At 50.8% G+C, this 17,803-nt stretch overlaps 1 protein-coding gene across 3 annotated transcripts in view; it reads right to left on the bottom strand.

Annotated features, from left to right (window-relative positions):
- Positions 1-17,803, bottom strand: part of LOC143926712 (vitamin D3 hydroxylase-associated protein-like) — a 70,352-nt gene that overhangs the window by 3,560 nt on the left and 48,989 nt on the right. For 2 of the 3 annotated variants that reach the window (XM_077450729.1, XM_077450730.1), the window contains exons 9-15: positions 17,478-17,603; positions 17,288-17,385; positions 15,504-15,603; positions 11,939-11,982; positions 11,592-11,631; positions 11,014-11,122; positions 8,102-8,247 (exon numbers count right to left, since the gene is read on the bottom strand). In XM_077450729.1, the coding sequence (XP_077306855.1) occupies positions 8,102-8,247; positions 11,014-11,122; positions 11,592-11,631; positions 11,939-11,982; positions 15,504-15,603; positions 17,288-17,385; positions 17,478-17,603 (663 nt within the window). The remainder of the gene's footprint in view (positions 1-8,101; positions 8,248-11,013; positions 11,123-11,591; positions 11,632-11,938; positions 11,983-15,503; positions 15,604-17,287; positions 17,386-17,477; positions 17,604-17,803) is intronic. The other variant, XM_077450731.1, reaches the window with a different exon arrangement.

Consider the following 17,803-nt stretch of genomic DNA (forward strand, 5'->3'; position numbering starts at 1 on the left):
AAAAGTGAAACTCATCAGTGCCACCCATTAGTGCCCACAATCTGCCGCAAAAACAGTGCTGCACCCCAGTGCCACATATCCGTGCCCATTAGTGTCATCTACCAGTGCCCATCAGTGCCGCCCATGAGTGCCCAGCAGTGCCACCTATCAGTGCCCATCAGTCCCATCTATCAGTGGTACCCATCAGTGCCCATCCATGCCACTCATCCATGCCACCCATCCGTGCCACCCATCCGTGCCATCTTATCTGTGCCCATCTTTGCCCATCAGTGCCGCCTTATCTGTGCCCATCAGTACTGTCTTATCTGTGCCCATCTGTGCCACCTTAACTGTGCCCATCAGTGCCCAACAGTGCAGCCTATCAGTGCCCACCAGTGCCGCCTCATCAGCGCATTTCAATGAAGGAGAAAAATGACCTGTTTGCAAAATTTTATAACAAACTATTAAACATGAATTTATTTTTTTTTGCATCTTTTTTTGTTTGTTTAGCAAAAAATAAAACTCCGAGCTGTAATTAAATACCATCAAAAGAAAGCTCTATTTGTGGGAAAAAATGATAAAAATGTCATTTGGGTACAGTGTTGTATGCCCGCGCAATTGTCATTCAAAGTGCATCAGCGCTGAAAGCTGAAAATTGGTCTGGGACTGAGGGGGGTTTAAGTGCCCAGTAAGCAAGTGGTTAAAGAATGCCCCCAGACAGTAGGTGTACTATGTAACCCCCCTGACTCATTACATCGAGGGAAGGAGACATGTGCCCCCACAAGCACCACCAACAACCACCAGGACAGGTTTGGGGTACGAGGTCCTTGTCCTCACCAAAATAAGGGTCCCCCCCCCTTTATGTGGCTCTGGTATGGTTCAGGAGGGCGGGGGACATGCCCATCTCCTCGCCTTTCTTGGCCTGCCAGACTGCGGCTTGGCTCTGGGCTCAAGTCTTTATTGGCTCATCCAGTTGGCACCCAGCCCCCGACTATTCTGTGCCTCTGTTCTGTGTGCAGAAAACTCTGTGCAGAGGTTTATGTGTGTCTGTGAGACTCTATAGGACTGTGTGCCATGTATAGGGGGCTGGGCAGTGGCATAACCAGAACCTTCAGGGCCCGATGCAAGAAACCACGACGGGCCCCCCCCGACCCCGGACAGGGCCCTTTCCTCCAAACCCGGAGGCGGAACACCAGGGCCCGGTCCCAAATGGGCGGCTGCCTATAAAGGAACCGATTTCTCCATCCCCCCGCTTCTCCTCCTCTCCCTCCCGCTTCTCTCTTCTTCTCCTCTACCTCCCACCTCTCCTCCTCTCCCCCCCGCTTCTCCTCCTCTCCCTCCCACTTCTTCTCCTCTCCCTCCCACTTCTCCTCCTCTCCCCACACGCTTCTCCTCCTCTCCCTCCCGCTTCTCCTCCTCTCCCTCCCACTTCTTCTCATCTCCCTCCCACTTCTCCTCCTCTCCCCCCCCCGCTTCTCCTCCTCTCCCTCCCGCTTCTTCTCCTCTCCCTCCCACTTCTCCTCCTCTCCCCCCCCCGCTTCTCCTCCTCTCCCCCCCGCTTCTCCTCCTCTCCCTCTCACCTCTTCTCCTCCTCCTCCCCCCGCTTCTCCTCCTCTCCCTCCCACCTCTCCTCCTCTCCCCCCCGCTTCTCCTCCTCTCCCTCCCGCTTCTCCTCCTCTCCCTCCCGCTTCTCCTCCTCTCCCTCCCGCTTCTCCTCCTCTCCCCCCACTTCTCCTCCTCTCCCTCCCGCTTCTCCTCCTCCTCTCCCTCCCGCCTCTCCTCCTCTCCCCCCGCTTCTCCTCCTCCCCCTCCGCTTCTCCTCCTCTCCCTCCCGCCTCTCCTCCTCTCCCTCCCGCTTCTCCTCCTCTCCCTCCCGCTTCTCCTCATCCCCCCCCCGCTTCTCCTCCTCTCCCCCCCGCTTCTTCTCCTCTCCCTCCCACCTCTCCTCCTCTCCCCACTGTTTCTCCTCCTCTCCCTCCTGCTTCCCCTCCTCTCCCTCCCGCCTCTCCTCTCCCTCCCGCTTCTCCTCTTCTCCCTCCCGCCTCTCCTCCTCTCCCTCCCAATTCTCCTCCTCTCCCCTCCCGCTTCTCCTCCTCTCCCTCCCGCTTCTTCTCCTCTCCCTCCCGCTTCTCCTCTTCCTCTCACTCCCACCTCTCCTCCTCTCCCCCCCCCGCTTCTCCTCCTCTCCCCCCACTTCTCCTCCTCTCCCTCCCACTGGCATTCAGCAGCTGCAGGAGGACAATGGAGAGATGGGTTCCTCTATGTCGGCTATTTTCAATCTTTTTCCAGTCAGGGCACCCCCTTGAAGTACCCCTCCTAGGGGAATGCGGCTGCACTGCAACCACCCCGCAGCTGTGTGCATTGCATGCAGCTGCAGCATAGTGATGATGCATTAAAAGGGGTTGTAAACCCTTGTGTGTGTTTTCACCTTAATGCATCCAATCCATTAACCACTTGCTTACAGGACACTGCCCAGATCAATTTTCAGCTTTCAGCGCTGACGCAATTTGAATGACAATTACACAGTCATGTAACACTGTACCCAGATTACATTTTTATCATGTTTTCCCCACAAATAGAGGTTTCTTTTGGTGGTATTTGATCACCTCTGCGGTTTTTATTTTTTGTTAAAAAAATGTAAAAAGACCAAATTAAAATATATTTTTTTTAAAAACAAGTAATTTTTTTCCTTTATTGATGTACGCTGATGAGGCGGCACTCATGGGCACCGATAGGTGGCAGTGATGGGCACTGATGGGTGGCAATAATGGGCACTGATCGGCTACACTGATAGGCAGCACTGCTAGATGGCACTGATTGGCACCACTGGTGGGCGTTGATAGGTGGCCATAGGTGTGCACAGCTTATTGTATTAGGGTGCGCACCCCAAAGCTCAAACACTTGGCACCAATCACTGTGTTCATTCATCCTGAAACATCATCTGTGTGTGCCCGCAGCAACAGCCAGTGGGGGAGAGTAGGGAAGCTGGCAGCCCTGTGGTAGGGGTTTCTGGGGGCACATGGGGTGATTAGGGTGTGCCTGGGCACACCTGGCACACCCTGTGCGCACGTCTATGTAGGTGGCACTTGTGGGCATTGATAGGTGGCACTGGTGGGCACTGTCAGTTGGCACTGGCTGGCGGTAATTGTGGGCACAGATGAGGCATAATTGCCTCTTCCTCTTCGGGACCGATGTCCCTTGCAGATGAGCCGGTGATCAGCTTTTTTTTCTCCTCACGTTGTCAGCGTGAGGGGAGAAAAAAGCGATTACCGAGCTTTTGTTTACATCATGTGATCAGCTGTCATTGGCTGACATCTGATCATGTGGTAAGGCACGCCCCCCCCCCCCCCTGTTTTACTTACCTGAGACCTGGAACTTCCCCAGGCGAAGACGCGCTCTTCCTTTGCCCGGGGTTCTCGGCTCCTGATTGGATAGATTGATAGCAGCGTAACCATTGGCTCCCACTGCTGTCAATCAAATCCAATGACGCGGGCATCGGGTGGCGGGGCTGACTACGACATCCGTGTCTATAGGCGTAAATGCTGGACTCGGGAGCGCACCTGGGGGAGAGCGCTTCTCCTAGGGGGGATATCTGATAAGAGGAGGAGCCGCCGGGGGTCCCCAGAAGTCAGTGTTCGGGGGCCACTCTGTGCAAAAACGAGCTGCACAGTGGAGGTAAGTATGACATGTTTGTTATATAAAAAAAAAAAAAAAAAACGCAAACCTTTACAATCACTTTAAGGGGTTAAAACAGGTGGTCGGGAGGCAAAATATTGCCTCTTTAACGGCTGTCAAATGCCTCTGAAAAGTGATCTGAGCATGTATAGCTTTTCAGAGGAACAGAATTTTTTTGCTGGTAGCTTGAACAAGCAAGAAAAAAAAAATCAGCTCTGATTGTACACATATAGGGGTCAGGATTAAATGAGCATCCATAAAATGTGCATACATACGTGTAAACAGTGGTGGCTGGTGCTCAACATTTTTGGGGGGTGCAAAAATGTTTTGAAAGAAAATCATCAAATGCAGCCACTGTGCCCATTAAATGCTGCCACTGTGCCATCAATTGCAGCCACTGTGCCCATTAAACGCTGCCACTGTGCCAAATGCTGCCAGCGTACCCATCAAATGCTGCCAGTGTGCCCATAATATGCTGCCAATGTGCCCATAATATGCTGCCAGTGTGCCCATAATATGCTGCCAGTGTGCCCATGAATGCCCCCAGTGTGACCCCCACCCGCTTGGGTGACAGCGACGAGCAGGGTCCTCCATGCATTTCCTGCCGTCCTCATCTCCCGTCCTCTCCTCCTGATATGCGTCCAATAGTGGCGCCTGTCATTTCAGCCAATCAGGTGACAGGTAACAGACCTAAACACCTGATTAGCGCAGAGACGGTTCAGTGTTAGGAAAGGGAACAGTCATTCGCTTTTCTAACATAGCTGAGTGAGGTCACCTTTTTTGATGCCTATTAGGCCCCTTTCACACTGGGGCGGTGGGTCCGTCGGTGCTTTACCGTCAATTTCATGCTATTCGGTGCATTTGCCCCTCGCTAGCGGCTGAGACAGGTTTAAAAACCAGCCGCGAAAGGGTTAAAACCACCGCAAAGCAAACTGCACTGCCCCCATTGATTTCAATGGGCAGGAGCGGTGAAGGAGCGGTGTACACACCACTCCAAAGATGCGGCTAGCAGGACTTTTTTTTAGCTTCCTGCCAGCGCACCACTCCAGTGTGAGAGCACTCGGGGCTTTCACATTGGAGAGACAGAAGCGGCTCTTTCAGGACGCTTTGCAGTCGCTATTTTTAGAGCTGTAGCGCCTGCAAAGCGCCCCAGTGTGAAAGGGGTCTAAACAGGTGCTTCAAAAACACCCCCCGCCGCTGCAATTGAAGGGCCCTGCTCCCGAAAAGGGGCGGGGTGCCTGAATAGGGGGGTGGCAGGAGAGGCATAGAGGGGGTGGCAGGAGAGAAGGGGTGGCGCCCGTGCGCCCTTAATGGATGGGCCGCCACTGCATCTAAACACACACATATATTCCCCATAGATAAACACACCAACAATACACACACATATACTGTATATACACACACACATATATAAATACACACATATATAGAAATGCACACACACACACATAAAAACACATGCAAACACACACATATAAACACACATACATACAGGTGGAGGTCCTGTCCTGGGTGGGGAGTGGAGGTCTTGTCCTGGGTGGAGACTATATCCTGGGTGGGGAGTGGAGGTCCTGTCCTGGGTGGGGAGTGGAGGTCCTGTCCTGGGTGGAGAGTGGAGGCCCTGTCCTGGGTGGAGAGTGGAGGCCCTGTCCTGGGTGGAGGCTCTGTTATGGGTGGGGAGTGGAGGTCCTGTCCTGGGTGGAGGCTGTGTCCTGGGTGGGGAGTGGAGGTCCTGTCCTGGGTGGAGACTATGTCCTGGGTGGGGAGTGGTGACCCTGTCCTGGGTGGAGGCTCTGTCCTGGGTGGGTAGTGGAGGTCCTAGGTCCTATCCTGGGTGGAGGCTCTGTCCTGGGTGGGTAGTGGAGGTCCTGTCCTGGGTGGGGAGTGGAGGTCCTGTCCTGGGTGCAGACTATGTCCTGGGTGGGGAGTGGAGGTCCTGTCCTGGGTGGAGACTATGTCCTGGGTGCGGAGTGGAGGTCCTGTCCTGGGGGGAGGCTCTGTCCTGGGTGGGGAGTGGGGGTCCTGTCCTGGGTGGAGACTATGTCCTGGGTGGGGAGTGGAGGTCCTGTCCTGGGTGGGGAGTGGAGGTCCTGTCCAGGGTGGAGACTATGTCCTGGGTGGGGAGTGGAGGTCCTGTCCTGGGTGGAGACTATGTCCTGGGTGCGGAGTGGAGGTCCTGTCCTGGGTGGGGAGTGGAGGTTCTGTCCTGGGTGGAGGCTCTGTCCTGGGTGGGGAGTGGAGGTCCTGTCCTGGGTGGAGGCTCTGTCCTGGGTGGGGAGTGGAGGTCCTGTCCTGGGTGGAGACTATGTCCTGGGTGGGGAGTGGAGATCCTGTCCTGGGTGCGGAGTGGAGGTCGTGTCCTGGGTGGGGAGTGGAGGTCCTGTCCTGGGTGGAGGCTCTGTCCTGGGTGGGGAGTGGAGGTCCTGTCCTGGGTGGAGACTATGTCCTGGGTGCGGAGTGGAGGTCCTGTCCTGGGGGGAGGCTCTGTCCTGGGTGGGGAGTGGGGGTCCTGTCCTGGGTGGAGACTATGTCCTGGGTGGGGAGTGGAGGTCCTGTCCTGGGTGGGGAGTGGAGGTCCTGTCCAGGGTGGAGACTATGTCCTGGGTGGGGAGTGGAGGTCCTGTCCTGGGTGGAGACTATGTCCTGGGTGCGGAGTGGAGGTCCTGTCCTGGGTGGGGAGTGGAGGTTCTGTCCTGGGTGGAGGCTCTGTCCTGGGTGGGGAGTGGAGGTCCTGTCCTGGGTGGAGGCTCTGTCCTGGGTGGGGAGTGGAGGTCCTGTCCTGGGTGGAGACTATGTCCTGGGTGGGGAGTGGAGATCCTGTCCTGGGTGCGGAGTGGAGGTCGTGTCCTGGGTGGGGAGTGGAGGTCCTGTCCTGGGTGGAGGCTCTGTCCTGGGTGGGGAGTGGAGGTCCTGTCCTGGGTGGGGAGTGGAGGTCGTGTCCTGGGTGGGGAGTGGAGGTCCTGTCCTGGGTGGAGGCTCTGTCCTGGGTGGGGAGTGGAGGTCCTGTCCTGGGTGGGGAGTGGAGGTCCTGTCCTGGGTGGGGAGTGGAGGTCCTGTCCTGGGTGGAGACTATGTCTTGGGTGGGGAGTGGAGGTCCTGTCCTGGGTGGGGAGTGGAGGTCCTGTCTTGGGTGGAAGCTCTGCCAATCTTATTGTCAATTCCACTCTTCCACTTTTCTTCTGGTTTTCTTATTTACCTACAGGTTTAGTGCAATATCCTGTTTGGGAAGGCCACCCCCCCCCCCCCCAAAAAAAAGAGGGCTACACACCTTTTTGAAGGAGACTATGTCCTGGGTGGGGAGTGGAGGTCCTGTCCTGGGTGGAGACTATGTCCTGGGTGCGGAGTGGAGGTCCTGTCCTGGGTGGGGAGTGGAGGTTCTGTCCTGGGTGGAGGCTCTGTCCTGGGTGGGGAGTGGAGGTCCTGTCCTGGGTGGAGGCTCTGTCCTGGGTGGGGAGTGGAGGTCCTGTCCTGGGTGGAGACTATGTCCTGGGTGGGGAGTGGAGATCCTGTCCTGGGTGCGGAGTGGAGGTCGTGTCCTGGGTGGGGAGTGGAGGTCCTGTCCTGGGTGGAGGCTCTGTCCTGGGTGGGGAGTGGAGGTCCTGTCCTGGGTGGAGACTATGTCCTGGGTGCGGAGTGGAGGTCCTGTCCTGGGGGGAGGCTCTGTCCTGGGTGGGGAGTGGGGGTCCTGTCCTGGGTGGAGACTATGTCCTGGGTGGGGAGTGGAGGTCCTGTCCTGGGTGGGGAGTGGAGGTCCTGTCCAGGGTGGAGACTATGTCCTGGGTGGGGAGTGGAGGTCCTGTCCTGGGTGGAGACTATGTCCTGGGTGCGGAGTGGAGGTCCTGTCCTGGGTGGGGAGTGGAGGTTCTGTCCTGGGTGGAGGCTCTGTCCTGGGTGGGGAGTGGAGGTCCTGTCCTGGGTGGAGGCTCTGTCCTGGGTGGGGAGTGGAGGTCCTGTCCTGGGTGGAGACTATGTCCTGGGTGGGGAGTGGAGATCCTGTCCTGGGTGCGGAGTGGAGGTCGTGTCCTGGGTGGGGAGTGGAGGTCCTGTCCTGGGTGGAGGCTCTGTCCTGGGTGGGGAGTGGAGGTCCTGTCCTGGGTGGGGAGTGGAGGTCGTGTCCTGGGTGGGGAGTGGAGGTCCTGTCCTGGGTGGAGGCTCTGTCCTGGGTGGGGAGTGGAGGTCCTGTCCTGGGTGGGGAGTGGAGGTCCTGTCCTGGGTGGGGAGTGGAGGTCCTGTCCTGGGTGGAGACTATGTCTTGGGTGGGGAGTGGAGGTCCTGTCCTGGGTGGGGAGTGGAGGTCCTGTCTTGGGTGGAAGCTCTGCCAATCTTATTGTCAATTCCACTCTTCCACTTTTCTTCTGGTTTTCTTATTTACCTACAGGTTTAGTGCAATATCCTGTTTGGGAAGGCCACCCCCCCCCCCCCCCCAAAAAAAAAGAGGGCTACACACCTTTTTGAAGCATTTGTCCCAGTAGTCATTATTGTATCCGGTGTAATGTCTCAGCGCCTCCTCATCTTCTTTGGTGACAAAACCCACAGGAACCACCCCGGCCGGGAACTGGAGCATATTGTACAGCATCGTGTAGCTGATAGCAGCTGAAAGAGAAGACATTATAGGTGGAGTCATGTGGAGTTGTGACCACTTCCACGTCCCTCTACCGGTCTCCAGTACACTCATGTGGAGTCATTTGACTTTCTCTACCTCTCTCTACCGGTCTCCACCACATTGGCTGACAGTAGAGGACATGTGGGTGGGCATGCATGATCTGACCGGCCACAGTACCTCTGAACACAAAGGATAGACCCTTCATGTTCAGAATTATCAGCGGAGAAATTACAGCCACCAAATCCAGGACCCTCCATCTCTGTCCTCTGGGCTGCTCTGCTTAGAAGAACATCCGAGTGCGGTTGTATTTTGTGTCTCGTTATTTAATTTTTTTTTTATTTTACATAAAAATTATGAGACTAACGATGGGCAAAATTATGAGACTAACGACGGGCCAAAATTATGAGACTAACGATGGCCCAAGAACACAAGACTAACGATGGCCCAAGAACACAAGACTAACGATGGCCCAAGAACACAAGACTAACGATGGCCCAAGAACACAAGACTAACGATGGCCCAAGAACACAAGACTAATGATGGTCCAAGAACACAAGACTAACGATGGCCCAAGAACACAAGACTAACGATGGCCCAAGAACACAAGACTAATGATGGTCCAAGAACACAAGACTAACGATGGTCCAAGAACACAAGACTAATGATGGCCCAAGAACACAAGACTAACGATGGCCCAAAATTATGAGACTAACGATTGTCCAAGAACACAAGACTAACGATGGTCCAAGAACACAAGACTAATGATGGCCCAAAATTATGAGACTAACGATGGCCCAAGAACACAAGACTAACGATGGCCCAAGAACACAAGACTAACGATGGCCCAAGAACACAAGACTAACAATGGCCCAAGAACACAAGACTAACGTTGGTCCAAGAACACAAGACTCAGGCCGCGTACACACGCGGGGTCTGTTCGCTCAACTTTGTCCGCTGAACAGTGTTTCAGCGGACAGTCCGCTCGTGTGTGGGCTTCAGCGGACTGTTTCAGGGGACAGTCTGCTGAACCAAGTTTTTCGGAATTTCCGAAAAACTGTCAGCTGAAACTTGGTTTCAGCGGACAGTCCCCTCGTGTGTAGGCTTGTTCGACAAACTAAGTTGCGCGCATGCTCAGAAAGGATTTTCACGGCGAAGGTTGCATTGCAGTGTATTGGATGTTGAATTTCTCGTCCCGTCGTACGTGCTGTATACGTCATCGCGCTAGGTTTCAGCGGACTGTTCATTCGTCGTGTGTAGTCAAGTCCGTTCATGCTAATTTTGAGCGGACTGTTTCGGAAACTGTTTGACGAACAAAGTTGAGCGAACAGTCCCCGCGTGTGTAAGCGGTCTAACGATGTTCCAAGAACACAAGACTAATGATGGCCCAAGAACACAAGACTAACGATGGTCCAAGAACACAAGACTAACGATGGTCCAAGAACACAAGACTAACGATGGCCCAAGAACACAAGACTAACGATGGTCCAAGAACACAAGACTAACGATGGTCCAAGAACACAAGACTAACGATGGCCCAAGAACACAAGACTAACAATGGCCCAAGAACACAAGACTAACGATGGCCCAAAATTATGAGACTAACGATGGCCCAAGAACACAAGACTAACGATGGCCCAAGAACACAAGACTAACGATGGTCCAAGAACACAAGACTAACGATGGTCCAAGAACACAAGACTAACGATGGTCCAAGAACACAAGACTAACGATGGTCCAAGAACACAAGACTAACGATGGCCCAAGAACACAAGACTAACAATGGCCCAAGAACACAAGACTAACAATGGCCCAAGAACACAAGACTAACAATGGTCCAAGAACACAAGACGAACGATGGCCCAAGAACACAAGACTAACGATGGCCCAAGAACACAAGACTAACGTTGGTCCAAGAACACAAGACTAACGATGGTCCAAGAACACAAGACTAACGATGGCCCAAGAACACAAGACTAACGATGGCCCAAGAACACAAGACTAACGATGGCCCAAGAACACAAGACTAACGATGGCCCAAGAACACAAGACTAACGATGGCCCAAGAACACAAGACTAACGTTGGTCCAAGAACACAAGACTAACGATGGTCCAAGAACACAAGACTAATGATGGCCCAAGAACACAAGACTAACGATGGCACAAGAACAGTCCCAGGAGAGGTGGAAGGAGCTTCCAAAACCCTTAGGAGACATATAAGATCTACTGTACCCCTAAAAAGCACCAAAAACACCTCACTTCCACCATTCCCATTGACTGTATTTTACCCAAATGGAGCCATTTCCATGACTTATACACTTATCCCATGGAAACCAAAACCAAATCAGCCAAGGTTCTTCTGACCTTTTCAGCCAATATTCCTGGCCCTCAGCCTTGGTGTCTGCAGATCACCAATACACATTACATTGCTGGATTAGAGAGGACCACCTGAGGACTATGGGAATCTGAAAGGATCTGGAGGAGAGGGAAGGTCACCATACTTCAGAGTTCCCATCACCCCCTTTATAAGGTCCATTATCATTCCAACATACTTGCTAAAATTTGACCCTACAATCTCAGTCTGTGTAATATGAGGGCCAACGCCAATGATTGGCTCAGTTTGTACCCGATCAGGTAGACGCTTTCTCTCTATAATTGGTGGTAGATGTGAAGACGATTGTAATGCGTGTGATGAGATTTAATGAACAAACTCCTAACATCCCATCCTCCCACCCAGAGAGTCATGATAAAGAACCTGCCTAGAAGTTTCCCTGGGTATCCAATGTTGAAGGCCGGGCCTAACATGGGACAAAGGATGGCATCCAGATTCAGCTTCTTCCATTCCCTGATGAACTCCGCCTGATATTCCTGGAGGAAACAACACAACGCATCAACACAGAAGCTGAGGCTTGCCACAGGAGCTTACATTCAAGACAACAGCTGGCATTTACTGCAGGAACTGACACTCTACACAAGGGCTGAAGTGGTCAGTGACATGGACGGGGGCGATGTGTCGGTGATGATATCTCTGCATGTATGACAAATCATATACTGGATGGGGATCGAAATCTTCATTTGCCGGAAACAGTTCAACTGATCTATTAAAGTCTGAGAGCAAAACATGTGAAGTCCCCAGTAACCAATCAGATCCCACATCCATTCCTCCAGGAAAATGATTGGTTGCCGTGGGAAACGCAGACATATTTCTGCATGCTTCACCTTTATTATGTGATGTCTGAGAATCGGAGGATGAGGTGAAGAAAGTGAAGAAATTACAGAATTAGAACAGATCTCATGTGTGACCGCATCTCTGCCCTCCAGACTCCAGGAGCCTTACCTGCAGGGCTACATGGTCCATCCAGTGCTCCTGTATAGATCTGCATGGAGGAAGCACAGATTAGTCATCGCAGACACTCAGAAATCTTCAGATTGTCCTCCATCTTCCTCTCTGCCATTTTTAGCCTCCAGTAACCCATCCTCCCCATAATGTGCCTGAGAAAAGGGACCCCTGAACTGAGTGGGCCCCTAGAAAGTCACATCCAAGGGGTGCCTAGCGATGTTTATCTTTTTCCTATACTTGCCTAAAATGCCCATAAGAGGAAATCAGAACTGTCCTGAGGTCTACAAACTCCTCCCACATCACATCTGACCAAAAATAAAGGCGTATGAAGGTGGGAGGCTCACCTTGGTCCGGCAAGAGAGTGGATGACTTTAGAGATCCTGGGAGCCTGTAAAATATTTCCAATAAAAGGTCAGACAAATGATCATTATCAGAAGCAAACTATGCAGAGGAGACCCAGCTATTAGAGGGCCCAAAGGGCCCCAAGTGCGATCGGTAGTGGGGAAAGGACACAGTATAGCATTGCTGGTAGTGTGCGATGTGAGGAGACTTCTCATCCTCATGACTAGCATCGATCCCAAGTCTAGAATTGCAGATTGGTGGCAACCAATTATAAGGAGCTTCACTTCATATCTTATCTTATTGAATTTGTGAATCTGATCATCCTTTCAATTCATTAATGCAATTCACCATCACCTCCATCCAATCTATCCAATCCAACTCACCATCACCTCCATCCAATCCACTCACTCCAATTCACCATCACCTCCATCCAATCTACCCAATCTAAATCATCATCACCTCCATCCAATCTACCCAATCCAACTCACAATCACCTCCATCCAATTTATCCAATCCAACTCACCATCACCTCCATCCAATTCACCATCACCTCCATCCAATTCACCATCACCTCCATCCAATCTATCCAATCCAACTCACCATCACCTCCATCCAATCCACTCACTCCAATTCACCATCACCTCCATCCAATCTACCCAATTCAATTCACCATCACCTCCATCCAATTCACCATCACCTCCATCCAATCTACCCAATCCAACTCACCATCACCTCAGTCCAATCCACTCACTCCAAATCACCATCACCTCTAGCCAATCTACCCAATCCAACGCACCATCCAATCTACCCAACGCACCATCCAATCTACCCCTCCATCCAATCACCATCACCTCACCAATCTACCCAATCCAACGCACCATCACCTCCATCCAATCTACCTAATCGAAATCATCATCACCTCCATCGAATCTACCCAATCCAAATCACAATCACCTCCAATCAACTTCACCATCACCTTCATCCAATCTATCCAATCCAACTCACCATCACCTCCATCCAATCCACTCACTCCAACTCACCATCACCTCAATCCAATCTACTCAATTCAATTCACCATCACCTCCATCCAATCTACCCAATTCAATTCACCATCACCTCCATCCAATTCACCATCACCTCCATCCAATCTACCCAATCCAACTCACCATCACCTCCATCCAATCTACCCAATCCAACTCACCATCACCTCAGTCCAATCCACTCACTCCAAATCACCATCACCTCTAGCCAATCTACCCAATCCAACGCACCATCCAATCTACCCAACGCACCATCCAATCTACCCCTCCATCCAATCACCATCACCTCACCAATCTACCCAATCCAATGCACCATCACCTCCATCCAATCTACCTAATCTAAATCATCATCACCTCTATTGAATCTACCCAATCCAAATCACAATCACCTCCAATCAACTTCACCATCACCTCCATCCAATCTACCCAATCCAAATCACCATCACCTCCATCTAATCTACCAAATCCAATTCACCATCACCTCCATCCAATCTAGCCAATCAAATTCACCATCACCTCCAACCAATCTACCCAATACAATTCACCATCACTTACATCAAATTCACCTAATCCAATCCAGCATCACCTCCATCCAATCTACCCAATCTAATTCACCATCACCTCCATCCAATCTACCTATCACCTCCATCCTATTCACCATCACCTCCAGCCAATCTACCCAATTCAATTCAACATCACCTCCATCCAATCTACCCAATCCAATTTGCCATCACCTCCATCCAATCTACCCAATCCAATCCACCATCACCTCCATCCAATCTACTCAATCCAATTCACCATGACCTCAATCCAATCTAACCAATACAATTAACCATGACCTCAATCCAATCCACCTAACCCAATTCACCATCATCTTCATCCAATCCACCAAATCCATCATCACCTCCATCCAATCTACCCAATAAAATATCACCTCCATCCAATCTACCCAATCAAATCCACCATCATCTCCATCCAATCTACCTAGTCAAATCATAATCTCCATCACATCTACCCAATCTTATTCACCATCATCTCTATCCAGTCTACCCAATCCAATTCACCATCACCTCCATCCAATCCACCCAATCCAATTCACCATCACCTCCATCCAATCTACTATATCCACTTCACCATCACCTCTATCCAATATACCCAATCCACTTCACCATCACATCCATTTAATCTACCCAATCCACTTCACCATCACCTCCATCCAATCTACCCAATCCAATTCACCATTACCTCCATCCAATCTACCCAATCCAATTCACCATCATCTCCACCCAATCCAACTCACCATCATCTCCACACAATATACCCAATCTAATTTACCATCATCTCCATCCAATCCACTATCTCCTTCCTCAAATGTACTGCCCTCTTCATCCAGTTAACTGTCCGCCATTTTATCTTGCAAACTTACTGTCCCCTCTTTCCAGGTCAGTGCCCCCTTCTCCTGGTCCAACCTTTTCCTAATCCAGTCCACCCTCCCTTCCTTCCAGTTTACTGCCCCTCTGTCCAGGTCAGTGCCCCTACCACCTAGTCCACCATTTTATTCAAGTTCTCTATTCCTTCCTTTCAGTTTACTGTCCCCTCCCTCTGGTCCACCATTCCCTTAAGCCCTTCCACCATCCCTTCTTTCCAAGTTATCATTCCTTCCATCTGGTCTTCCAACACTTCTTCCCATCCACCATCCCTTCTTTCCAGGTTACCATCCCTTCCTTCCAGCTTACTGTCCACATCAGTGCCTTCTCTGTCTGGTCTGCCATCCTTTTCTTCCATTTTAGTGTCCCCTCTGTTTGGTCCACTATTGTCTTCACCCAGTCCACAATTTTTTCCTACCAGTTTTCTGTTACCTTTGTCCAGATTAGAGTTCTGTGGTTCTAGTCCACCTTTCCCTTTATCCAACCTACCATCCCTTCCTTCCAGTTTACTGTCCTCTCTGTCCAGCTCAGTGACCCCTCCACCTGGTTCATCATTCACATTGTCCATTTTACCATATTTTCCTTTTAATTTACTGCCCCTTCTATCTGGCCCACCCTTCGCTTCATCTCATACACTATCCCTTTCTGCCAGCTTACTTTCCCTTTTATCTGGTCTTCCAACTCTGCATCTCTAAGAATGATGTGCTATCTGCATCACCAGAGGACCTAGACGCTCTATAATCTACTGATATCCAGGGTGTTGTATCGCCCCATCTTGCTCTCTGAAGTTCACTGTTCCAATCCGATTACTAGAGGAGGGACTTCACCATGGCATTTTGATGCCCACATGGGCCTCTGTAGACCTGTACCCCCACATTTTATACAATTTATTATCCACTTTCATTACTTTTTACATTTTGGGAAGGTGTTAAAAGTGGATAACACTGTCTAGGTTGGGGTATTTGGTATTAATGATCTTAAGCAAAAGAAAAGTATGTGAGGCAAAGAATGAATGAATCAATCAATCAATCGGCGATAAGAGTTTAGCAGCTAAGCAGAAAGCCATGGGCTCCTCCAATGTGTACACTGCCTCTGCTCACTGTGGGCTGGAGGAGGAAGGAATAGGTTTTTGTCAGCAAGGCCGGGAAGTTGAACTGGGAGGCGCTTTCAGCCAAGTGGATGTCCACAATGTTCTCCTTACTGTAAATAAATAGAAGAGACAAAACATCAGTCCTGTGCAGGGATTTCCATGCAAACTGGTAAAGTGGTCAACTTTTGGAAGGGGTTCTTTTACTCAGGGCTCAAGTCCTGCGGGAAGGCATGGGAACGGAGCTCCTGTACTTTTTCCACAACAGCAACTCAGTTCCCGTTAGCAGCCGCATCCTGCAAGACTTTGAAGTATGTGAGCTGTGTGGAAGGTGCTACACCAGCAGCCGACACACAGCTCACAATAGTAAGTGCCGCACACCTGACCATTTAGGCATTGCCAGTAGGGGGCCCCATGACAGCTTCCGCTTCGATCTACCTGTCAATCACAGCTAGCTGACGGGTAGATCAGGTCTAAGTCTAGCTGACGGGTAGATCAGCTACTCTGCTCACAGGACATGCAGGGAGAGAGGTGAGCTGAGGGAGCAACATCAGTTTGGGGTGGTAAGCTGAGCACAATACCTGGCAAAGTTTAATGCCAGGAGGGAAGTTTATGTGCAGGCATGTACTGGCCATCGGGACTACCGGAAGTTTCCCGGTGGGCCGATGGCTCAGTGGGCCACTCTGATGTAAGGGGGCTGCTGATGGGACACTCTGATGTAAGGGGGCTGCTGATGGGACACTCTGATGTAAGGGGGCTGCTGATGGGACACTCTGATGTAAGGGGACTGGTGATGGGACACTCTGATGCAAGGGGGCTGGTGATGGAACACTCTGTTGTAAGGGGGCTGGTGATGGGACATTCTGATGTAAGGGGGCTGGTGATGGGACACTCTGTTGTAAGGGGGCTGGTGATGGGACATTCTGATGTAAGGGAGTGCTGATGGGACACTCAAAATGTAAGTGGGCCGGTCTGGATGAAGTCCAGGGCCAAATTTCTGTCCCAGTCCAGCCCTGTTTATGTGGAATGTGGATATGAAGGGTTGGAATAGCAGCGAGTGTGTGTTGGAGCCCCTGCAGAGTTTGCAGCCCCCCAAGCTAACATACATCTCCTAAGCAGGAACACATCACTATCTCCCCAACATTCTGTCCAGATAATGTGCAGTTCATTTATGACCTTTCTGTTTAACCCTGTGTTATCCAAACTCTGTTCAATTAAAAGTGTAAACTCACCACATAAACACTCTATATACAAAGTAACATTCCCCAATAAAGATCAGAACACGATGTTCATATTACATGGAAGCACAATGGAATGAATGCTGATTATTCAGAGAATTACCGTATTTATGTTTATTGAGGATCGTTTTTTTTTTTAATGTACTAACAGTTAAGCTTCATACACAAAATACGAAAATTGGATGAAAAATACCACTTTTGAAGCGTTTGTGCATATGAGCGTATCATTTTTTTTTTTTGGTGGGGGAGGGGATCTTGGATGGGAGTTCCCACATTTTTTTCCCCCAGGACTTGACCCCTGCTTTTACTGATGTTTAAAGTAATGAGCATGGATTGGAACAAATGCTAAATCCTAATAATTCACCGAAAATATCCCGAATTCTCCTGCCTGTTTGTTACAATTTGCACCAATTAAATTCACCATCTTGGCATTAATGCGTTGGGGCATCAGTAGATTCACTAATTATAAACTAATGTCCAGCTCACTCTAAAACTCAGTTACAATATATGAAGCTGGACTATACAAAGTTCTCCCACACTAGAAGTATCTTCAACTTACAACTTGTCTGCCAGCGTTTTCCCTCCATCGCCAAAGATTGACGTTTTCATAAACATCTGACAGGCGTAATCTACTCGAGGTGGTTTGAATGGGATGAGCTGAAAGGATAAATAATGTCACTTTCGGGAGTCTTCTTTTTGGGGGTGTATATGCCCCCTTATCCCAGGAGACAGTAGAGGTTCCTCCTTACCTGGTGTCCAGCCTCTCCTAGAAGTTGCTTGGTCTCAAGCAGTACACGCCTCATCCCAGGACTGGGAAGGAAGAAGCCATCCTCCTCATAGTATCCGATACGAAGAGGTTTATGGCTAGAGTAGAGCTGGAAAAGGCCGGGGGATGACATTTCACTGGACAGACATTAAATGGTGGCAGGGCATGCATAGGTCATCCAGCCATCGTACAAAACATCAGAATGTCTTTCTATTCCCCCGTACACACGGTCGGAGAATCCGTCGGAATGTGTCCTATCCTACTGTGTTGTCGGATAATCCGACTGTGTGTGGTCTGCATCGGACTGTT

Source organism: Lithobates pipiens, unplaced genomic scaffold (assembly GCF_037356315.1).
Source record: "Lithobates pipiens isolate NorthernLeopardFrog02 unplaced genomic scaffold, aLitPip1_a1.2 Scaffold_23, whole genome shotgun sequence".
NCBI classification, from domain to species: domain Eukaryota; kingdom Metazoa; phylum Chordata; class Amphibia; order Anura; family Ranidae; genus Lithobates; species Lithobates pipiens.